The sequence below is a fragment of the Aphis gossypii genome, chromosome 3 (assembly GCF_020184175.1).
Source record: "Aphis gossypii isolate Hap1 chromosome 3, ASM2018417v2, whole genome shotgun sequence".
Taxonomy (NCBI): domain Eukaryota; kingdom Metazoa; phylum Arthropoda; class Insecta; order Hemiptera; family Aphididae; genus Aphis; species Aphis gossypii.
In genome coordinates, this window is record NC_065532.1 from 30,579,663 (window position 1) to 30,603,469 (window position 23,807).

At 26.1% G+C, this 23,807-nt stretch overlaps 1 protein-coding gene across 5 annotated transcripts in view; it reads left to right on the plus strand.

The window, feature by feature from the left end:
* Window positions 1–23,807, plus strand: part of LOC114122351 (myosin-IIIb-like) — a 32,516-nt gene that overhangs the window by 4,447 nt on the left and 4,262 nt on the right. For 3 of the 5 annotated variants that reach the window (XM_050203234.1, XM_050203236.1, XM_050203237.1), the window contains 11 exons: window positions 1,237–1,380; window positions 1,944–2,119; window positions 3,124–3,228; window positions 3,340–3,516; window positions 21,653–21,958; window positions 22,224–22,391; window positions 22,519–22,635; window positions 22,718–22,906; window positions 23,079–23,281; window positions 23,346–23,490; window positions 23,576–23,768. In XM_050203234.1, the coding sequence (XP_050059191.1) occupies window positions 1,237–1,380; window positions 1,944–2,119; window positions 3,124–3,228; window positions 3,340–3,516; window positions 21,653–21,958; window positions 22,224–22,391; window positions 22,519–22,635; window positions 22,718–22,906; window positions 23,079–23,281; window positions 23,346–23,490; window positions 23,576–23,768 (1,923 nt within the window). Of the gene's footprint in view, window positions 1–1,236; window positions 1,381–1,943; window positions 2,120–3,123; window positions 3,229–3,339; window positions 3,517–9,716; window positions 10,542–21,652; window positions 21,959–22,223; window positions 22,392–22,518; window positions 22,636–22,717; window positions 22,907–23,078; window positions 23,282–23,345; window positions 23,491–23,575; window positions 23,769–23,807 lie in introns of those variants that run through there. The other 2 variants (XM_050203235.1, XM_050203239.1) reach the window with 2 other exon arrangements.

Below are 23,807 nucleotides of genomic sequence, written 5' to 3' on the forward strand. Positions count from 1 at the left end.
TGTTTAAATATACCTATACATTGTACCTATGTAGATTGTACCTACTAATATTACTGTTTAACTGTTAAAGTTAAAGTCACGTAAACCATAATTTTTATTTCGTCAGTATATTTATACACATAATACACCTAATCGATGATTTTGCATATTATAGTGTTTTTGGTCGTCAACTTTAAATTAAAATTGTAGCCCGAAAATCGGATGTCGTCGATACAGCATTGGTATTCTATAATTTGGAAAAACAATGGATGAGAAACTTTGTAAAATATTAATTTAGCTAATATCCGTTTAAAAAAGTTCGAAAAATAAAAAAACCCTAAAAATGTCTACCGAGACAACAATTATACGATATCGACTGATTTTCCAGTTAAAAATAATTCACACTGTGCAGTATGTATAGGTACAGCACAATAGCCGCATAGGTGTTATAGAGAATACGCTCGAACGCTGTACCTATACAGCGTGTTGGTATATCGTAATACACGATAATAATATTATAATACACGGCTAAGTAGGTACTGTGTACGATTCGCGGTAAAATATAATAAACAAAACAAAACGAAAACGCGTACAATGCACTTCCGGCGCTCGCAGCGGCGCAATGGCATCACTACGCGTTTCACGCCACTGATTTTTGTAATGTGCATCGCGCGCGCGAGAATTGTACACTCACACCGACCCACACAGTATACGTACACACCGCACGCAGACGGACCAGCCGCGCTCGGCCAGGTGATTTTTGTTTACACTATCCCCTCAAAACCTCCTGTTGATACAATAATATCAAACACACGAGACCGTCACACACACACACACACACGACTTACTGTTACATTAATAATAATAATAATAATTTTATATCGTGAGTAGTCTGTGTCTGATAATAGTAATATGTACATTTATATTGTAAAATATCACCAATATCGTCGTATCGAAAGTGTAGCGTGTAAGTTGTTCGTAATGTCGTGATAAATATTATGGACGTCTGCGCCTCTTCGGTCTCGTCGCGCTATAAGTCATCATCGATAACACCATTACTCTAGTACTCGAGTAGTGACCAAAATAATCGTATAATATTTATTTAATAAACCGCAAATGTCATTGCGATTAATGGTCATCGTCGTTTAAATCGCCAGTCGCGTTTCGGTCTAGTCGTAGTCGTTACATTCTGCTGCCAGCCTCGTAGAGCGTACGGTTCTCTGTCGCGTCGCACTAAATGATTGTCGTCCTTTGCAGCGGATACCGAGATGGACTATTACAGGATGTGTCAGCGTTTTGGCTTGAACTCGGTGCCTAGTCCGGATGGCCGGTTCACTATTGACGAGCTCATTGGCGAAGGAACTTACGGCGAAGTATTTCGAGCCAAAGACACGGTCACAGGTAAACGTTTACCTGAATCGATTAATAGCAATGGAGTATGGCTAGTCATAGGAATCCTCAAACCTGAATTTTAGGTGATGTCTACTGTGCTATTAGGCCCTTTCTTTAATCGGGTCTTATCTTCACGAGACAATTAATATTAATAATTTATTATGTATATGACCATAGGTATGTAGGAATTCATTAAATTAATTTTTATGCATTGTATTATATTAATAGGTCACATTAACAATAATAAAATATAAAAACATATTATAATGGCAGATACCTACTAGTTAGTTAAATTATTAAATTTTTTTTTTATCACATAAGACAAATGACAAGTCTTATTTAGTAACAATAGATAAATCATAAAGTTCAGACCAGTTCAGACTGTTCAGAGGGTATCTAGGCATATCCATTTACTTATTATGCATGTCTGTATTATAGTGAAATATTTAAATGATACCCATATCAAAGAATGGATACAATACTAAACTTTATTGTGCGCTTTTACTAGTTTGGTACAGCTTATTGTGTAATTTAAAAATATTTATGTACTGAACTTAATATTTGTATCATAGGAGAGTTTGTTGCCATTAAAATATTGGAAGATATAGCTGGCAATGAAGAAGAAATTGAAGATGAATACTTGGCATTGAGAGACCTCAGTCTGCATCCAAATATTCCTTCATTTCATGGAATCTATTTTGTTAAAGGTTCTAAACAACTCAATGACCAGTTATGGTTTGTTATGGAAGTAAGTCTTATTTTGAGTATACACTTTTTGTAGTTATGTATACTATAAACATAATAATAATATGTAAGATGCTTTAATGGGAATACAATTTTACATTAATAGAACACGAGGAAAGTATCAACTTTATTTTTAGTTAAAAGTATAATATGTTTAATTTTATTTTTTGCATAACACTATCAAATATAGTTTGTAGAACTAAAATACAAATATGTATTTGGTAAAACAATTAGGTATATTATATTTTGTAGTTTAACTAATGACTAAAATGTGTTGATATCTGACATAGTAGTAGGAGCTTAATTTGAAATATTGAATAGCGCACTAGAGAAGTAGAAACGATAGATAGTGTATGTGATGGAATACCACCTATATATGTATCATAAAATTGCTGACGTACATATGTCCTATATAGTATATTTTATGCCTGATCAGTTTAAATTTTGTACCTAAATCATAGTTAGGCTAGTTCTTAATTGCATACATATTATATAGATACTAATAAATATAATATGTTATTTACTAAATCATAATTAATAATAAAGTTAAATGTAGAATATTTTAGTTAATATTAAAACTAATAGGTATTTTATCAAGTTAAAATATATAAAATATAAAATATAAGAATATTATCTATTGTATTATGTCTAATAAACTTGATATTATTTTGCAAATAGTATTCTCTTATTTCAATAAATTAACAATTTATTATAATGAGATGTTATATGTACTGACTCAAAGATAGTAACTGGTTAATTTATTATTAAAAAAACAAGACATTAGATATTTAGATGTATCTGTTTTAACATAAGCTGTAGGTAAATATCGTAAGTATATTGTTATCTTATAAATTATATATGTTTCATAATTGTCATTTATCATCATAATATGTTTTTAGTGTATTATGAATCTTACTAAAAAAATTGATGAGAAAATGTGTGTATTTCAATTCAGCACATTTATTTAATTTTTAACATAAATTACATTATTTGAAAATTTGGTTTTAGCTATGTCAAGGAGGATCGGTTACTGATTTGGTACATGGACTAAAATCCCAAGGGAAACAATTAACTGAAGATCAAATTGCATATATTTTACATGAAACTTTACAGGTAAATTTATTTGATTCAAAATAATTTTTATAGTCAATTCACTATTAAATATTACCTATTTTGTTTAATCTATAAATAAAGTTATTGATTATATTTATTTTATTTCATAAGGCTCTAGCGTTCTTACATCGTAATCACTGTATGCATCGTGATGTGAAAGGACATAATATTCTTTTGACTGAAGATGGACAAGTTAAATTAGTCGACTTTGGAGTTTCTTCACATTTAGGAGCTACAATGGGACGACGTGATACGTCAGTGGGAACACCTTATTGGATGGCACCAGAGGTTAGTAGCATCTAAATAAAAATTTTTAACTTAAAAATTTAAGTATTTACAGCAATAATATATGTGTTACCTAAAATTCACAAATTGTGCCCAATTCCTTTAAACGTATTTAAATTTTGTAGTACCACAAGCCCAATGTCTATTTCAATAGACTTCTGTAAACACATGTTTACCCTCCAAAATTATCGCTAGTTTAAGGTTACCTATATTGACAGAAGTATAATATAAACAAAATTGGCGGCCTTTTGTGGAGGTAAGAGAAAATTTCTACTATAATGGATAACTGGTTTGTAAAAATATAAAAATTAAGCTTGGGCTCTAAAGCAGTTATAATAGTTGTCCATTATAATGGACATTGGTCCTCAGGAGGACAAAATATATTATGTACTATTTAGTTTATTATATAAATATTTATTATTATTTTTTGTGTTTACAACATTAAAACTCTAAAAATTATTGTATTTAAATTACAATAAATTGTTAGGAACAAGGTTAATAAAAACTTATGCAAAAGGAATACCTAGATTATAAGAATGTTTAATACTCATTAGTTATTTATGATATTTAAATATTGCAGTATTGTGTATTTTAGCTATTTAATTTAATTTGATTAAATAGTCTTTAAAATAGTAAAATTAAAAAGAGTATGAACTTATGGGCAAGTTGTTGATTAAAATTGTATGTTTTTGGAGCTTTTGAATGATAAAGTTTAAAGTTTAATAATATTTGCAATAAAACACTAATATATTATTATTATATATTCAAATTTAATAAATAATCAATAAATTATAATTTATTTCAATACTGTAGTGCTCAACTAATTATACTACATCAGTCATCCAATTAATAATTATCTAGACAATTTCTGATAAGTGATGTATTTACCATTTTTTTATGGTTATTAGTGTTTTATTAAGTTTTTAAAAAAGGGTCTTTATTTTTATGTGTTGAATTATAAACTTATAACACAAATGTATACAATATATTATATAATGTTTAGGTTTAATTGGTAGCGCAACTAGGGTGTTAAAAAAGAGTCTTTTGCATCCCTCCCCCCCAGTTCAAATTTAGCATCTCTTATTTTATTATACCTAACTATTATTGTTTTAGTGAAATACCATGTATTGCATGAAACTCAGAAAAACTATTTTGATTTAAAATGTGTAATATATTATTATCTATTTTATGATTATGAAATTAAAAAATTATTCAATTTTTCTGAGAAATTAATAGTTGTATTGTCCCATGTTTTAAAAGTCTTGTTGTGCCCATGGGTTTAATGTAAATAAAGTATAGAAAAATGTTTCCTTGATTCAGCTTATATTTCCTTAAAGTTGTTCTATTTAAAACCCGGAAATATTCAAAATTTTATTAAAAACTTGCTTTAATACTACATGTTTCATTGGGTGTTGGCATGAAAATTAGTAGAACTCAATATATATATATTATATTTAGTGTTACCGAAGTTAGTTTCAAACGGTATTGCATAAAATTAAAATTTGATATAGAAGATATTGGTTAACAATTAATTTTTTACTATAAAATAAGAGACAAATTGTATATACTTACATTTTAATATTTGTTACTTGTATTCCTATGGATCACCACTGTCCGCTCATATTACCCACTTAAATTAGGTATTGCATCCACAATACCTATACATAGTGATCAGTGCCACTACATAGATGGCAATTTAGTAAAAAATACTTTAAAATACAGATATATATATATCCATTAAAAAAGTATGTAAATTACATTTTAAATATTTTTAAGAATAAATACAATACTCAGCTATCAATATGTGTATAAATATTTTTCTAATTTATTAATATAAATATCCAAAATTAATTTTGTAATTACTTATTTAAAATTGTAATGTCACATAAATGTCATTAAAATATTGTATTAGGTATCTACTTTATTTTATATTGTAAATAAATAAATTAATAATTATTACGTATATTTGTAATAATAACAAACAAATAAGTGTCATACTTACATAGAGCTTTTCAAAATTTATAAACTAAAAAATATAAATAAAATAATATAGTGAGTTTTATTTTTTAGGTTTTTAACTTTTTTGAATAGCATACATTTTTTATATTTCATACTTCAAATTATTGTTATGAATTTTTGATAATTTTAATACATTCAAATGACCATTTAAATCAGCAGTTAATTAGTTTTTTATATGAATTTTAAGTTAAGATATTTGGAGTAAAGTAATTTTAATACTTTTTTATTATTATTTTTAAAAAACTCCATTTTCAACAATGGTATCTTGCCGAGTAATACAATATAATAATATGGTATTTTATTGCCTATGCGTTGCGCCGTTCAAAATACAGATACGATAATATGTAATATTTTGTTTCGCCCAACTTACCTCCGTGCAGAGTAGTTATTTTATTTTTATTTTAAAATTACAAAAATGTATCCATAAATGATTTTTTTTATTATACAATGATTTAATTTTGTTATTTTATTGATTTAAAATTTTAGTTTTTTAAATTATTTATATGATCTTGTTGACAGTGGTGGTCACTCGAGTGGGGGGGGGGGGGGTGTATTGCCATTCTTTTTTGATTTTTGTCATCACTATACATTATCACCGAAAACTTTATATTTAAGAATTTATATAGGTATATAAGTAGTAGGGTACATTAATTCATACAATATTTATAGTTTTTTGTTGTCAGTCAGTTATGTCAATTAGTCAACCATATTGTACCTATAACTATTAATAAAAATCATTATTATATATGGTTGTAATTTGTAATTTACATTTTTAAAAATTAAAACCAACAAAATTTGAATACATTTCGGGTCAATTAGAGTAATAGAGTTGTGGATTTGAAATTCGACTTGACTTCTCATCCTCCCTCAAAATTAAGATATATCTGCCATCGCTTATTAATAACTTAAGTAGTTAATAGTTAACTATGTTAATTTATATATTACAATATATAATGTGGAAACTAATGAGTAATGATAAACTAAAATTAATCAACGTGCGATATTTTTACCAGGTTTATGTATTATTACGCCCAAATAGTCCAGCGGGTCCCATAAAATCTTTGTTCTACTAAAAAATAAAAACCTTGTTAGGAGTATAAGAAATGTTTAGTTTACTTAATATTCGTGTACTAACTATCATAATATTTCAATGTTACTACTAAAATAGAGGAAAAATATTTTTACCAATTGAGTAATTTAAAACCTTTACTATTTCAATCTCTAGTCTATTCAGTTAAATTTTTCGGCAAACACATGTATTTTATCATAGGCGCAAATAGTGTTTGAGATTTGGGGTGGCTGAAGCTCAGGTTTATATTAGACATTTTATTAACACAAAATATGTAAAATATTGGTGTATGTATGACATTAGTTTTTTTTTGGGGGGGGGGGGGGCTAAACAAAGTTTAGGGGAGGGGGTTCTATGTATTTTATAGTAAATTTTACTATTAGGAATCATGCACTTTTATTAAAAATAAATAATAAAAGTTAAATATATATAGTATTATTGAGTTTTTTTAATGTATTTGTAAAACAATTTACTTGGGATGAAACGATACAATTTTTGTTTTCTAAAAATTATGTTTGAATAAACTCGGTATGCGTATGTATCTATCTAATAATAGATTTATAAGAATCACAAATATAATTATTGTATTTAAGATATAATGTAGGTTCGTAAATTGTTGAAAAAACTTATTCTATTCAGAATTTTAGTTAAAATAATTTTAATCATTATAAAGTACTTCTGGGAATCAACAATTTTACAATTCAGACTATTCTATAATATTTTAGTTAAAAAAAGTTTAGATTTAATGTTAAGACAGGTTCTACGTCCAATTACCTATAATATGCCACACTTATATAATTCATATAATTTTATTTGTAACAATACTGCCCCTAAAATTCCAAAAAAATTAACCTATAAGTCGCATACGCCTTCCGCCGGTTCTGATAAAAATAAAATCTTTTTAAAATCTAATGTTGGCTTTCAATTTTTTTATGGCTTATATAGTCATATTTACAATGATAATACTTATTTATTTAATCACGTAACGAATTAAAAATAATGATATTATTACTGTGTGAATAGTAGTTTAAAATTTACGATACATTTTATGGTATCTAAAAGATTGATTGATGGTTTTTTGTGTAATGCATATTTATTATTTTTTTTATTACTAATTAACAGCTGACCTGTATTTTATACTTTAGTACACATACGTTTTAAGTTATTGTAAAATTACTAAACGGAAGTGTTCTGCACTTCTGCTCTTTATGGATTACATTACTGTACATTTTTGTTGTATCATTTTTATACAATTTAATAGATCACTATTTTATAAACATGTTGAAACTTAATTAATTTGCAACAACAAAAATCATATTATTTATCCCGTTATATATTTAAAAATAAAAATTTTAAAATAAATAAGTAATAAAATGTTAATTTCTACATTCATTTCCATTTACGTATCTCATATTGGTTATTCTAAAATGACAAATATTAATGAATAATGACCTACATTTGTATTTTATTAAGCATAAGGTTTTGTTTTAAACCGGGACTGACTTAGAAAATATTAAACTTCCATTTGTGATTTAATTTTCTTAATTAAAATGTATTATATATTTTATTTTATTTGACTAATTTATTCTTACGCTTATTATCGATGAATTCTTTTAAAGAATGATAGGATGTCTCAGTGTTAAGTCTTTTTCAGTTGTATAACAATTAGTATTCGGTACCTAGGTAATAATATAACTAATACCTATTTCAATATTGCACACGATACAATTTACCATATCCTATGTGATATTTTCTGTCAAAATCAAAAATAAGTAGTTAATACAAAAGTAAAGAAAGTAAAATTAGGTTTGCTGCATCTGATTTCCTTCTTAAGAACCTTTTTTTTCACACTAATTTCCTCTCAGTTAAAAAAAAGTTTTGTAGTAATGCCGTTGTTAATAAAAAGGTTAATTACAATATTATAGTACATTTTCATAATTAATTGTAATAATATACGAGTAAACAAATATCGTTATTAAATGCACACAAAAATAAATTCATAATAATTTATGTATACATATATAAATACTGTTGTCATTAAATGTACATATAAAAAAAACAACAGTATTGATACATTCTAGCAATACAATATATAACTTTTACATATATATATATATATATATATATATATATATACCAGTACTTATAAATATTAATGATAAACAGTTCAGTAATCAAAATCAAACTTTTATATTAATAATAGTCAAAATAAATAAATTTAAAAAATATTGTAATTATAGACTAATTTTATTAGATAGGTATTGAAATTCTATATGATATTATATTTATAATTATATATTTATACGATATTTAATCTGAACTGTATTCTAATACACTTTAAACATTCATTATTGTTTTTCAATTCTTTGCAAAAACAACATTTCAATTAATTTTTAATAATTATAATTTTAGTTTTTTTTTTACTATAAAATATACATGCCTACTATCCATTTTTAATATAAATTATTATTTTATCCAACACGAACATGTACAGTTAATGACTAAAACTTTATTTAGTACTATCATTGAAATTCATAGTTTTATTTCTTAATAATATAATATTGTTACATTAATTTTTTTACGTTATTAAGTTGTACATTTTATTTACTAGTAAAGTATAAAATCACTTACAAAATATATATAAAATAAATAATGCAAAATACAAAACTGTCTAAATTGGTATAACAAAATAAATAACACAGGACAAAATTATAGTATATCCATTTAATGTTTTCGAAACTCGAATGTAGCCATTATAATAACTTATAAGTTAGGGTCAATAGCTTAAATATTTCTATAACGAACTTAATCTTTATAATATTCCAAGTTTTTAAAGAAGCTAAGCAATGTAATCTTTCATAGTTTTTCTCTCCCCCCATTATAATATATTTGTTAAATTTCACTCTTGTTATCGGAATATTTGAGATTCTTCTTTCTGTATATATACACACAACAAAATAACACGAGTGAAATTGAACAGAAAAATATTTTTTTTATTGACTTTTATTAAGAAAGTCTCTGCGCATATGGCACCAAGTTGTTATTAATTATTTTTTTATTATACTCGTCGTCCAGTTAATAAAATTAAATGTGTATGAGAACGGTTTAAAAAATCTATAACTCTTCTAGAGTTTTGGCTGTGCCCATAAAGTACGGTTGTTCGAGTTTTCGCTCTACTAACAATACTTGCACAGTGCACACGTTTATATTATATATAATAAGTATAAGTAATATGTAACATATTTATATATAATATATAGTACTTATATAGTATATATACAATACTCTTAATAACAATAATGACGAGGAAGACTGTCAAGTTAAACGGAGGGTATAATATAGCAGTAGGTAACGTGCACTACCGGTTATCAATTACGATAAGTTCGCTTGGAAGTGGTGAAGAACGGAAATACCGCTCAATTGACGGCAGCGTATCGCAATCGAAACAGGTCATCGAGTCCTGCTATGATGTCTGTTTCGGCTCTGGAAAATAATAAGAGGAAATAAAATAATATTCGCGTCCGTACGTTATTCCGTTTTGCCGAGAAATCGGTATAGAACATCATCGCCTCCGGACGACTGGTTTCGCTGCCGCCTCGCGTTTCTTTTTCTTCGATCCTGACCGCAGTCGATGGGAAGAATATCATTATTATCGCACAGTCGTCCAACGCGTACGGATGTCTTTCTGAATGTTTTTCGCTTCGTCTGTCGGCACATTTCTATTAACAATCTCGGTATAAAATATCTTTGTTGATTGTTATATTTTTTTTTTACATAAAATATCTTTGTCGTTTTTATATTTTAAATTCGTTGTGTTCTATAATCTCACGATTGTGTTTATGTGAACGTGATTTTTTTCGTGCTGTGTACATCTCTGTGGATCATATTATCTATATCATTGTCACCTGTCTGCCTCGTAGGATATTCAAGGCCTCAAAGGGTAAAAAACATATCTCTTAACCGCTTAATATAATATATATTATTGTGTTTTAATTTTTATCATCTATAGAATCTGCAGTAATTCGTTGTTATAATTATTTTTTTTTCATTTATATAATTATTGTATATATTTTTAAGCATTTAATACTTAAAAAATATGTTACCTGTTAATTTATAAATACTATGATGATTTTAGAATAACATTTATTTATTATTTCTAATACTATACAATATACATAGTTAGAAATTATTAATTAGCTTTAAATATGTATTGTAAATTGTAACATATACATGTTAAAATATTAACGGTTGAAAATGTTGTTACTACTTATTGATTCAATATTTAAAAAATTCTGTCTTGTCTAAATAAAAAGAAAAAATTGTATATAACCTTTAATTAAAATAAATAAATTTAGAATACTAATGAACGTTGGTATAAGTTTTGAATATTAATGGTAGGTATAGCTTTTCAAAATTAACTTAAAAGTATTATATACTCGTATTTATTTTAATAGAATATTTTTTTAACTAACTTTAATCGTTAATTTAGAAATAACTTTATGAAAATGGAAATAAATAAAGTATAAACACATATTAAGTACATTTTAAGGCGTATAACCGCCATTTATGCAATATTTACTTTAATTTTTTTTTACTTTTTTCATCACCTAATGCTACAAAATCTATACTTTCAATAAACACTCTATCTTGAACTTGCAGCAGTGTTAGATGTTGTCACCCTTTCCTCTTATTTATAATTCTTCCGAATGATAATTAGGTATTTGACCCGTTACCTGCGTGACCGTGTATAGTGTATATTACTGTACCTATAGTGTGTATACTGTATCGTATAAAACGTGTGTATGCATTGCATATCGTAACTTGGCAAACTTAAGAGTAAAGAATATTAATATTATTAATTATCATATAAATAATTATTATTCAAATATCTAACTCAGTTCCTTATTAACTATCAGTTATCATTAATCATTATCTTCTATTGAGAAGTATTTAACCCCCGATTGTATTATTGATTGACATTGCATATCAATATAATGTGCGGTCGGCAAATGGTCACAAATAAAATTTATATTTTTAAAGAGTATCAAGAGATTGGGCAATAATATATAACATGAAAATATACGAATATATAACAGTTATTAACTAAAGAATAAAATTATATATTCTTTGCACATTGTCAACACATTACAGTTTAGTGAGCAGAAGAATATTTATAACTATTAAAAATCAATATATTTTTTCTTTACTCAGACATAATAATTTCCATTGTACATATTATACAAATAACTTATAGTTACTCGTACATTACCATTCACCGCATTACAAATAATACTAAGCATGGAACGTAAAGTTTTGTGATCGCGATGCTTCATAATCTTTGTGAATTACGTTTTTGTCTTTTTTATGCATTTCACATGATGAAAATTTATATAGCCATTGATGAAGTTGATAATTATTCTATGTTATGTAATATTAGATAATTGATTACCTCTTGATACGTCACTCGTCGCTACTAGTAAAGTTTTAAGTATGTTGTAGCGTTATAACAAATAATGAGTATAAATGTATAATATGTAGGTATAGATAATTAGCTTTATGGTTTATTAAAAAAATTTAAGTTGTTATTGAAATTGTTAATTTGAATAATTAATATTTTATTAAAAAAACTAAAATAATAACCAACTTACTCGACTTTGGTACCCGATTAAAAGTTGTTGCTTAATTATTATAATAATGTAATTAAATCAAAATTATTTTATCAAAATGTATAATACAGCTCTAAATAATATACGCATACTTACCATTATTTAAAAAAAATAATAGTTTTAACTTACTAAGCTTTGTAAAATAACTGGTCTAAATACTATACTTATTGCAGTAGTCTTATTTTAGCCATAAGGCTAGATAATTAAGATATGGTCCACTAATTATTTTAATAATTTATCAGATAAGATTATTTTTTAAATAATATACAGACAGTTTTTACGCTTTGTGATTTGTTAATTTTTTCATAATTGTATATATTTGACCGGCTTAACCCAAAAATTGGACTTTCTTATAATTTATGCAAACTATGAACTAAAGAAAGTTAAAAATATTATACTCTTCCGTAATAAATAAACATAAATAGTATGTATTAATTAAACTGAATACTATTTTTCTAAATAATTATCAATAAGGAATCATTAATAAATAATTTTACTGAATTAAACGTTAATACTTGATGATAAATCAACCAGTACTTAAGTTGACTAATTATAACTAATCATTTATATGTATTATAATATTTTCTTCTTACTACTGTATTTATTTATTATTATTTTTTAATGTTTATTGTGTATTTATTTAATAATAGACCTAAAATTGTATGAATATATATGTATATTATATAGGCATCATCTTCTAGTAAATTTTCGTTTTAGAAACCTTACGATTAAATGTAAAACCTTTTTTTCGTTCGCTACAAGCCTTCAAAACATAATATAAGGCATTTTTTAATTATTGGTGGAGTTCGTACCTACTTATAATTGAATTGTATATTATATGTTTCTATACTACGCGTTGTAGTTGTACCAAACGATATATTATCTTCGTATTATAATTCTTGACTAAATTTAATAAATCGTTGATTATAATTTAGAAGTATCTTTTATTTTAATTTTAGTTTTGTAAATCTATGCATTTTTAAAACATTATATAGGTTAGTAGAATAATAAAATTATGTCCGTGCGGTGACGGACCATTTAATTTAAAGTATGCTAAAATACACCGAGAAATATGAACTGAGCATTAAAACTTTCTCTGATTACTGTGTTTGAATCCAGAACTAAGTTAATAATATACAAATTTATTTATCAACATAAAAATTATACATTTGTAATTATTGTAGTTGGCTTCTTCATAAATTATTGTTATTATTATTATTAACTATAAATATATAAGTATTATAGTATAATTTACTTATTCCTTACGGTTCTAACTTCTGATTGTTAAAAAAAAAAAAAATTATAATAATAAATAAATAATACTGATGTAAAACATTTACTGTTACAAATTAACTAGGTACCTATTTAACTAGTTCTGAAAACTTACTTTTAGAGTAAAGAGTGTTTGTAGAAATGTTTTATCTACTAGTTATAATAATTAGAATATTATATCAAAGCTTTTAAATGATTGTATGAAATGTAACATAATAAGGTTTTCTACTTAGTTCCAGGCTTGAATTTCGGTAAAATACTTTTTAAAAGTATTTTGAATACATATTCCAAATACTTAAAAAAAAAGTATTCAGAATATATATTTGAATAATTTGTAATAATAATATTTTTCAAATGCTCTTTTTTAGTAGATTTAGATTTCAATGACGAAAATATACTTTTTTTGATTCATTGTTTATTAATGAATATTATAATCATCTCGTTTTATTTATAATTATATACAAGTGCAAAAGCTTTAATGACGAAAAAAGTAATAAAATTATTTTTTAAGTGTGATTGGACGTTAAAAAAATATTCTGAATACTTGTAAGAATATTCAAAATACCATATTGAATACTTAAAAAAAAAGTATTCGGAATAATACCCAAGTCTGTATATTTTTTATCTATACTTTTTTAGAATAATTTATTTTTAAGTCTTATGTTATGTTTTTACGTTTATTAAATAAATCGTCCTCTAAAGATTTTTTTTAGAATAAAATATATATTATTTTTTATGTACTCATAAAAGACATAAAAAATAGTACATCAAGTTCTGTATAATTTTATTTTTTAGAATTAGCTTTACATTTTGAAGTTAGTCCATGGTTCATAATGTATAATTAAATTTTTAGTATTGGATTGTTTTATATAAATATTTAATTCAACTTATTCAATTTAGATATTTATAAGTTAGAAATATCTAGTTCCTATTATAGTACGTACTTTTTATTGCCTATTTATAATATTGTTGTTATTGAAGTAAGTAAGAGATCAGTGATTAACTTAATGTATTATTTTATTTCCTATAGTCTAATATTCCACCAATCTACCCATCTGAAACCTAATACAGTAATACATAAAGATATTTATAATTTATTGTTATATTTTAATTACCCATCGTAGTAAATACTAAATTATTATCTGTTAGTCATTACCCATCTAACCACTGCTATTTTTTCCATCATTCTTTTTCCAAGTATAGCTGTTTAAAAATTAGTCAATAAAAACTTATATAATCGTTTTTTTTAGCAGTAATTATTTATGATAGTAGAAATTATTCGATTCCACCTGTATTTTTATTAATAAGTACCTATATTGTATATCATAATGTAATAATAATAATAATAATACTATCATATTGCATCTTGTTAATAAATTAATTATAAAGAAAGTGTAAAAGTCTAAATATCGGTATATTTAAAAATATTATGAATTCACAAACCATCGTTAGTTAGTACTTAATTATACAGGCTATAATGTCATAATTTGTAATATTATATACTAGGTATATCATTATCAATTTTATCTTTTGGCAAACTACGTGATTACAAACCCATTCCAAATTTTTGTATACATTTAAATTGAGTGTATAATCATGATGATTATCTGAAATTGTGTGTATAATAATGTTTGTATTTGTGTATCAATATAAATTAATAACAGTTATAATTTCTTCTAAAAAATAACTAATTTTCTAGTCAGTAATTTTTTATATAGTAGTTTTTTTTTAATTTAACAACAAATAATTGTGATGTGTAACAAATTTGATCATCTAATAATAATTTTAGTATTGTGAATAATTTTTTAAGAGCAAAAGCAAATTATTATAACGATAGTCAGCTCTTATCTTTTTCGGTGAATCATGAAACAAAATATTTATTTTATGTCAAATAATTTTAAATGTTTGTCTTCACAAATGTTTGTGGTTTTTGTAAAATACGATTATAATTAAGAGGCTGTAGTTACTGGTTAAGGTGATTTTTTAATGTTTTCTATTTAAAAATAAACAAATATCCCTTAATTATACCTAAATTGCATTGGATGATAATTTTTCAAATACGTACTTGCAAAATATATTGTCAATCAATAATAATAATCACTGAATGTTTACAAAAGGGAACGGTGATTTCTTGAAATTGACATAAATAGTGAAAGTCGAATATGACCCTTTAATATATATAAATATATATTAATTGTCATTTTTCTATGCGGAGTTCAAATAATAAACTGCAATTTGCGATATACTAATATAGAATCTTTCTTTGTACATTCCGCTAGTGTTTGACGTATTTCATATCATGTAATATATAAATATAAATTTTTAACGATGTGAATAAATATCTTCTTGAAAATAATATAATTTATTATTTCTACAAAAAAAAGAAAAAATAACCTGTACCTGTATTAATTGCATATTGTATACTTGTACATTATGTTTTGACATTTAAAATGAACTAACATATTTTTATTTCTTTTAAATTAAAAAAAAAAAACAATATAATTTATTTTAATATTAAATACGTTTTACGTCTACGAGCCTGTTTCTAAAGTATTTTAAAATGGTTTTCTAAGATTTGAATTTTAAAGGTTATTAAATAAAAATAAATAGGTAGATATATTGATTTTATGACCAATAATGCGAGAGGGGATGAATATGCATTGATGCGATGTGGCCTGCGTGTTCTTTATTATTATTGTCGTTATTTGGTCGACTTGCGATGAAGAAACTGTTTTAATAATAATCTATATATCTATATACTATGCACTCACCCGTTTCGTTTTCCATTTTACTTGGTACTCACGGCCATCGCGTTTTGCTTGGGTCGTCGACATCGTTTTCACTAACTCCCCTCGCCTTGGATAATAATACACTCAAAATACAGTACTTACCTATTTAGTATAATATTCGTACTGTGTTTATAAGTTTTCGTTTTTGATTATTTGTACGCGGCCCACAGCTGTATAATAATACAGCGGGTTGCGATGATAGCTGTGCACAAGTTGTTACGTAAATTGTTATTTCGTTGTTCGAAGGAGTGATAAAGCAGATATGTTAAACTAAAAAAAAAAAAAACATTTTGAGAGAAAATAGAAATCTGTAGGTATAATTAATTTCCTAATATTTTTCGGGTTTTCGTCTGTCGTCGCCGCTAATATATTATTAAAAAGTGACCGTCGGTGAGAGGGTCAATCGCGGCCGAACAATATGCATATTCGCGGATGCGATCGTTTTAATCGAGAATTCCGACTGTTGCAGCGACGTCAAATGTCTAATACGAGTATAGCACCTTATAACAGCGTATAGCATATGTATTATTATTAAAATTTAATATAATAATATAATATACGTATCGTCGTAGCTTATCATTCGCTATGTAGAATATTATAATAAGTTCCACGACCAGTTTGGCCGGCGATTAATACCTATGGCCGGGGGACGAGACCGGTGCAGCGATACTGCACCATCATACGTAACACCGGGGCTATCCGGTATATGCGCATACACTAAACATAATTTACAAAAACTTAAAACAAATTTTTTTTCTCCGGTTTCCGTTTATGCCTACTTTCGACAATTGTTGTTTACACGTTTCATGGTATTATATTATGTGTATAAGTATATCGTATTCGTATATACGTATAATGTATATAGATAAATATGACTTGCAGGCGAACTGCAGATTGCAGCGGCGGCTTAGAGACACTCATTTTATTTTTTTTAATCGCTGCCGTGGCTGCTGTATAAAAATTAAACACTTCTTTCATAGCTCCATGATTCATATCGCGTGTTTGCCGTCCAATTTGAATATCGGCTACAGTGAAGTTCTCCCGGAACTATCTGATGAAATAATTGAGTGAAAATTGCTCGTTGCTTTCGCGTGCTGTAGCTGATGCGCGTATGTGTATAGTAGGTATACTTGTATTGTAATAATAATAATATAAGTACAGCATAGTATATTATACATAATAAAATATAATAATAATAACAATATATCGCGTCCACCGTATAATCGACCGTGAATAACTACTGTCAGCACCCAAAATTCCCTCGAAAATCGAATAAAAAGATTCGTGGCCGTTTACCACAAAGCAAATAGGTAGGTCGTGTGCGCAATACTACGATTTTATAATGCCTGTTACTCCGTTGGTGAATTCTTCCGTGTGTATCTAAACTATAACGGTATATATACTTCATATAAACTGACGTTTGGTATCTACATAAAAAAAATAAACACTGTATTAATATGGTAAAATAACCAGACCTAATCGTAGTTACACATTTTGTAGTAAAATTATGTTATGGAAGACAATTAAATTAATGAAATAGATATATAATATAGAAGTATTACAATTTTCAACTATAATGTGTATAATGCCTATTTTTTTATTGCTAGTTGATCATCACTATTTACTGTTTAACTATAATTTAAAATTATTTGATGTATGATGGACTGATATGTATGATATGTAAAATAATGTATACAAAATTATCGTTGCATATATCTGTGATTTTTTCTGGTCCGAATTCTTGAAATTATCATGTATGAGTACCAGTCATAACCAATAATATTCCGTGAAGAAAATATAGTAGACTGCGATTAAATTAACTTTTTTATAAATAGTCATAATGTAAACTGCGACAGTTTTCAAATTTATGAAGTTTCAATATAGTTAAATAATTGCCATATGTATAAATAAATTACAATTTTGTAAACCAATGTAAGGCATCCGATTTAAATAGGTACCTATATGAAAATAAATAATTATAAAAGAAGTAACTGCAGATATTTAAATAAGTTGGTGTAATTGGAAATAGTTAGTTAGGTGTTAATATAATGAATGTTCGACTGTAACAGATATGAGTACCGATAGTATTTAGGCATAGAATGAATCTATATAATTTATTAATTTGTACTACCTAGATATTATAATATAATATAATATTCATTATACATTTAATCGCATTTATTTAGGATTCATACTTTATTTTTTGTCGCAGTTTAAATATTTACTATTTAGAAAAAAGTTCATCTTGTCACGGTTTACTTACTTACACACATATTTAAGTATATTCTCATCGATAACTCATTATCGTCAAATGTAGGCATCATTAGCACGCAATATCCCATGGTTTAGAGAAACTCATCTGATCTTATAAACACTGCGTAGAATGGTACACCGACCGGTTTTAAAATATGTAACGTAAGATGGTTTTTTTTCATTAATTAAAAGTTAATTAATACCATACGTTACTGATCAGTGATCATTAAAATGTGAATTAAATGTAGGTGAATAACCTCGTGCTTGTTATTAAACTTTTAATACCTTTACATTGATTCTAATTGACCATCTAAATTAATTATATTTATAGACTATTAAATAGATTATAGATGGATAATGGATTTATAGATTCCATTTGTATCTGTATCAAATATCGACTGTATCGTTTTGTATATTTTTTTTATTTGACTTATAAATAAAACTTTAAATTAACAGCGAACACTTCTAAAAAATCACTGACAGTGTTGTAAATGTATTGATTTTTTTAATGGATCAATATACTCTAAAAGTAAAACTAACGATGCTAAATGTGAACTTATATTTTTTGCTGTATTAATATGTTACGCACTTCGCACTTGTAAGAGTTTAAGTCGAAGACAACATAACGAATGTATGTTCTCTTAATATTGTAATTCCGTCGTTAAATCATTTACGGTTGAGAGTATTTATCGCTCATAAGTTTTATTGAATGTATCGTCTATATCGGGCTTCTAATAAAGGACCTAACTTCTCACCTTGCAATTTATTCTATTGATATATCAGTATGTACTTGTATACAAGTTACAATCCGAAATTTTTAGTTTAAAAAATTGATTTGCTTCTTCGAATTGTCCTTGGATAAAGCAAAGTATTTTTAATAAAAAGCAGTATATATTATATGAATAAAATAATTGTAGTGTTCTTAATTTGTTGTGCCCATACCTTTTGTTCGCCGTACACTATATGCAGATTTTTTCGTTATAATAATATTTAATTTTTAGTCTTTTTGCATAAAATTATAAGAAAACAATGTTCTTTAAACAAAAAAATCCATAAAAAATTATTTTTTAGTATTCATTATTAAATGTATTTTAGTAAGTATTTTTATAAATTAACAATACATGTTTGATGCAAAAGATTATATTTTATGTAATTTATATTTGTAAATTTAGATAAAAAAAAAAAAGTAAAATGTTCGCTGAATTATATATGTGGCAAGCGAGTTAATGATGAAAAGAGAAATAAGAAAGCAATGTTTTTGTAAGGATTATTTGAATATTTATTAACACTATCGGTATAGCCATACAACATTTTACTTCTTATTAATTAATTTTAATATTAGTTTAGTGGAAATTTGTAAAATTATAGTCTATAGTATAAACATATCGTTATCCAGTTTTTTTTTTTTAAACGCTGTTGTATAATTATTAGCAAATTCAATGGTGGTAATTACTAATTATAATATTGAATATTATATAAACTTGATTAGAAGAGATCGTCGTAGTCGTGTCAAACTAATAATTTGTAGTAGAATTTCACTTTTATGCACAACTATTTCTTTATAAACAATAAACATGTTTACTATTTATTATTAATGTTATAATAGTATAATTAACAGTTTTTTTAAATTTTAAATTGTGATTATTGATCATATATAATACAGTATATATTATGTTATATACCTTAAAATTTCTTATAAAAATAACACCATAGGTTCTATTAACATAATCAATAATATCATAAAACTGTTTTATAACATCATTATTTCATATAAATGTTACTATATACCTTTCTTTTATTATTTAACTCAACCGCAAAATGTAATTTTACTATTTTCATTTTGACTATTATTATAGTGGTTACTGGTTATAAATTATAATATTTAAAATTGTATATAGCGTGATTTTTTAATCAAATAATACTCATTACCTATTTCAAAAAATAATAACGAGTTAAAAAGTATTTTTCTAACATAATTTACAATCAAAATAAAACATTATTGTTTTAAATTTTTTATTTTACGAGTATTGTATGACATCATACATTTTTAATTCTTTATTAAGAAACAGTTTATTTTTAGTACATTGATTCTATAAAAATTAAAAATCCGGACGAGTGGTTTATGAGTTATAACTTATAACTTATAACTAATACTAATATTGGATTGCTACTCCACTAACCTAAATTTTAAATACTTGTATGTTATAACTTTAAAAACTATTCGTTCGAATTCCGATTATTATATATCGAATTACTCCAAAAAAATATTTTGCTTCGGGATATGAAATTGAAATTAAAAATGGATTATCATTCAAAAAAGTAAAAAAAAATTTTAAATTAAACGATCAAAAATATAATTTTTAAAAAATGTTGTTTTATTTTAACTGTATATATTAAGTAAGAATAATATTTACAAAAACTTAAGTAGATTTTGAAGTAATGAGTGTTTAGCGATAAAAGAATTACTCTAAAAAGTAAAATCAACATTTTTTTCTAGATATTATACTTACATATTAAAACAATTAATTTATTTTCGGCTTTATGAATTATAGATTTCGGGGTTGATCCGGTGCATAAAAAGTTAGTTTTCGTTCAGAACCATATTTTTGTAGTAAATTATAGTATTAGAAACTGCATATATTGTTGGAACTGTATTTTCATTGGATAACATTACTTTGGAATTATATTTTATTTGAAATATATTATATCGGAAACGTAATTTTATTAAAAATATTCTTTTAAAAACATGTATTGTTGAAACTATTACACCGAATAATAGTTTTTTAGAATCGTCGTATAAGTTTAAAAATGAAAAATATTTTTGGGAAATATTTATTACTGGCTTATGGTATAGGTTTCGAAATACTTACTTTACCTACAATAAATATTTTTCAGACAAAATACGTTTCTGAGTTAATTTTATTCCAACAAAGTACCTACCTTTGTTTCCAAATCAATACAGGTTTAGATAATACGATTAATAAAAAATATCTTCCAAATTTTTATGTTTCGAGAGAATGAACAGCGTGGATAAAGTATAATAATAATAAACTGCTTGATTTATTTTCCAGGTGATCGCTTGTGAACAACAACGGGATTCGTCCTACGACAGTCGATGTGATGTATGGTCGTTGGGCATAACGGCCATAGAATTAGCTACTGGAGATCCTCCGCTCAGTGGATTGCATCCGATGAGGGCTTTATTTCAAATACCGCGGGAACCTCCACCTGTCTTGCCGTTATCGGCTCGACCGGATGCGCCCAAATTGACGCACTTCGTGTCTAGATGTCTGATCAAAGATTTCGAGCAACGGCCAACCACTACCATACTTATACACGACCCTTTCATCATTCACGGGTCTAAATGCATCCACAGGGTACGTACAGGGTTATTTAATATTTTATTAGTTATATGTTAATAGATTGTCAATTATTTTGAAAATTAAAACTAGTTCATAATGTAAATATGTAATGCTAATATTTTAATACCGTTTTCTTAATAACATATATAACATTATGAATACATATACAGTGTATAATGCACATATAATTAATAGTAACAATTAATATTATTGTATTATGCATTCATAAACGACATAAGTAGATATTATATTATATTTTTTCAATATAATATATCCACAGGTACGTGAAGAACTCAGAGCTGAAATACGATATCAGAGAGAAGTCAGTGGTAGGGTGCAAAAACATCCCGATGTGACCACTAAACATGGTAAATTAAAAAGTAAACGCAAAAATCCTCCCACTACCATTTACGTTGACGACTTAGCAGCACTAGACAGCCTGTCAGAGGTATAGCATACTAAATTGTATATGGAATAGTATTCACTATTCTGTATAATGTATTAGTTCACTCCATTTATACTAATGTTTGTGAATACTTACCAAGTATGTTTTGTTCTTTAATATGTGCATATAGGAAAGAATAGTCAATCAACTGAAAAAAAGATATCAGATGAATTTCATTTATACGTACATCGGAGACATCCTGTTGGCCATAAATCCGTTTACGCCGCTTCCCTTATACACATCAGCGGTGAGTTATCAAAATAATATACTTAGTTAACATCATGAAGACATGAAGTGTGGAAAAAGTATATAATATGAGTTTTGTACAGGAACAAAAGAAATACTGCAATCAAATGAGAGCGGCATATCCACCGCACATATTCGCGATTGCCGATTCTGCGTATCAGTTTATGCTTCACGAAAAGGCCAATCAATCTATAGTGATCAGTGGTGAAAGCGGTGCCGGGAAAACTGAATCCGGTAACCTATTGCTCAAACAACTAGTGTACCTTGGCAAAGTGAGTACAAATGTTCTATAGAATTTGAACCGTATGTATATACTATATAATATGTATAGTGTTTTATGTGCTTATTTCTCACTAGATTCTTGGAAAAGCATAAAAAATTTATTTTTATTATGTAATCCTTAAAAAAATGTTAACTATCCTCTAAAATACATTTTTGTCTTAGGCGCCAAACAGAAATCTAGAGCAAAGAATACTCCAGATGAACCCTATTATGGAAGCATTTGGAAATGCAAGAACAGGAATCAATAACAATTCTTCAAGATTCGGAAAATTTTTAGAGTTGAGCATGACCAAAAGCGGTCAATTAACAGGGGCGAGAGTATCAGTTTACCTACTAGAACAATCCAGAGTCATTCAACAAGCAAAGTAAATTTTTCATTTTTATTATAATTTATAATGCTTTAAAATCATCTTGTTATTTGTCTTTCAGTAGGGAAAGTAATTTCCATGCTTTTTACTATATTTACGATGGACTAGAACATGATAAACGACTCAAAGAGTTTCATTTGGATCGTGAGTTACGACAAATGCATAGTTATCTTCCATCTGATCGTCAAGATAACAAAACAAAACAAGTTAGAATTTTTTATGCTTATTAGTTTACCTGATTCAGTATTTTATATAAGTATACATTTTATTATTATGTATGTTTTGTTTTAGAATAATGTAGATAAGTTTGCTCAACTGAAAAATGCTTTTGAACAAGTTGGTTTCAAGGATGAAGAAGTAAATTCTATATACTGCATTTTAGCAGCTATCTTGCACTTGGGTGATATAGAATTTGGAGAAATCATCACTGACAACAATACAGACAATAAGAGTACTGTTATTGATTTAACACCAATTCATAGAAGTAATTATATTTTTTAAATTTTATAATAAAATTATTTAT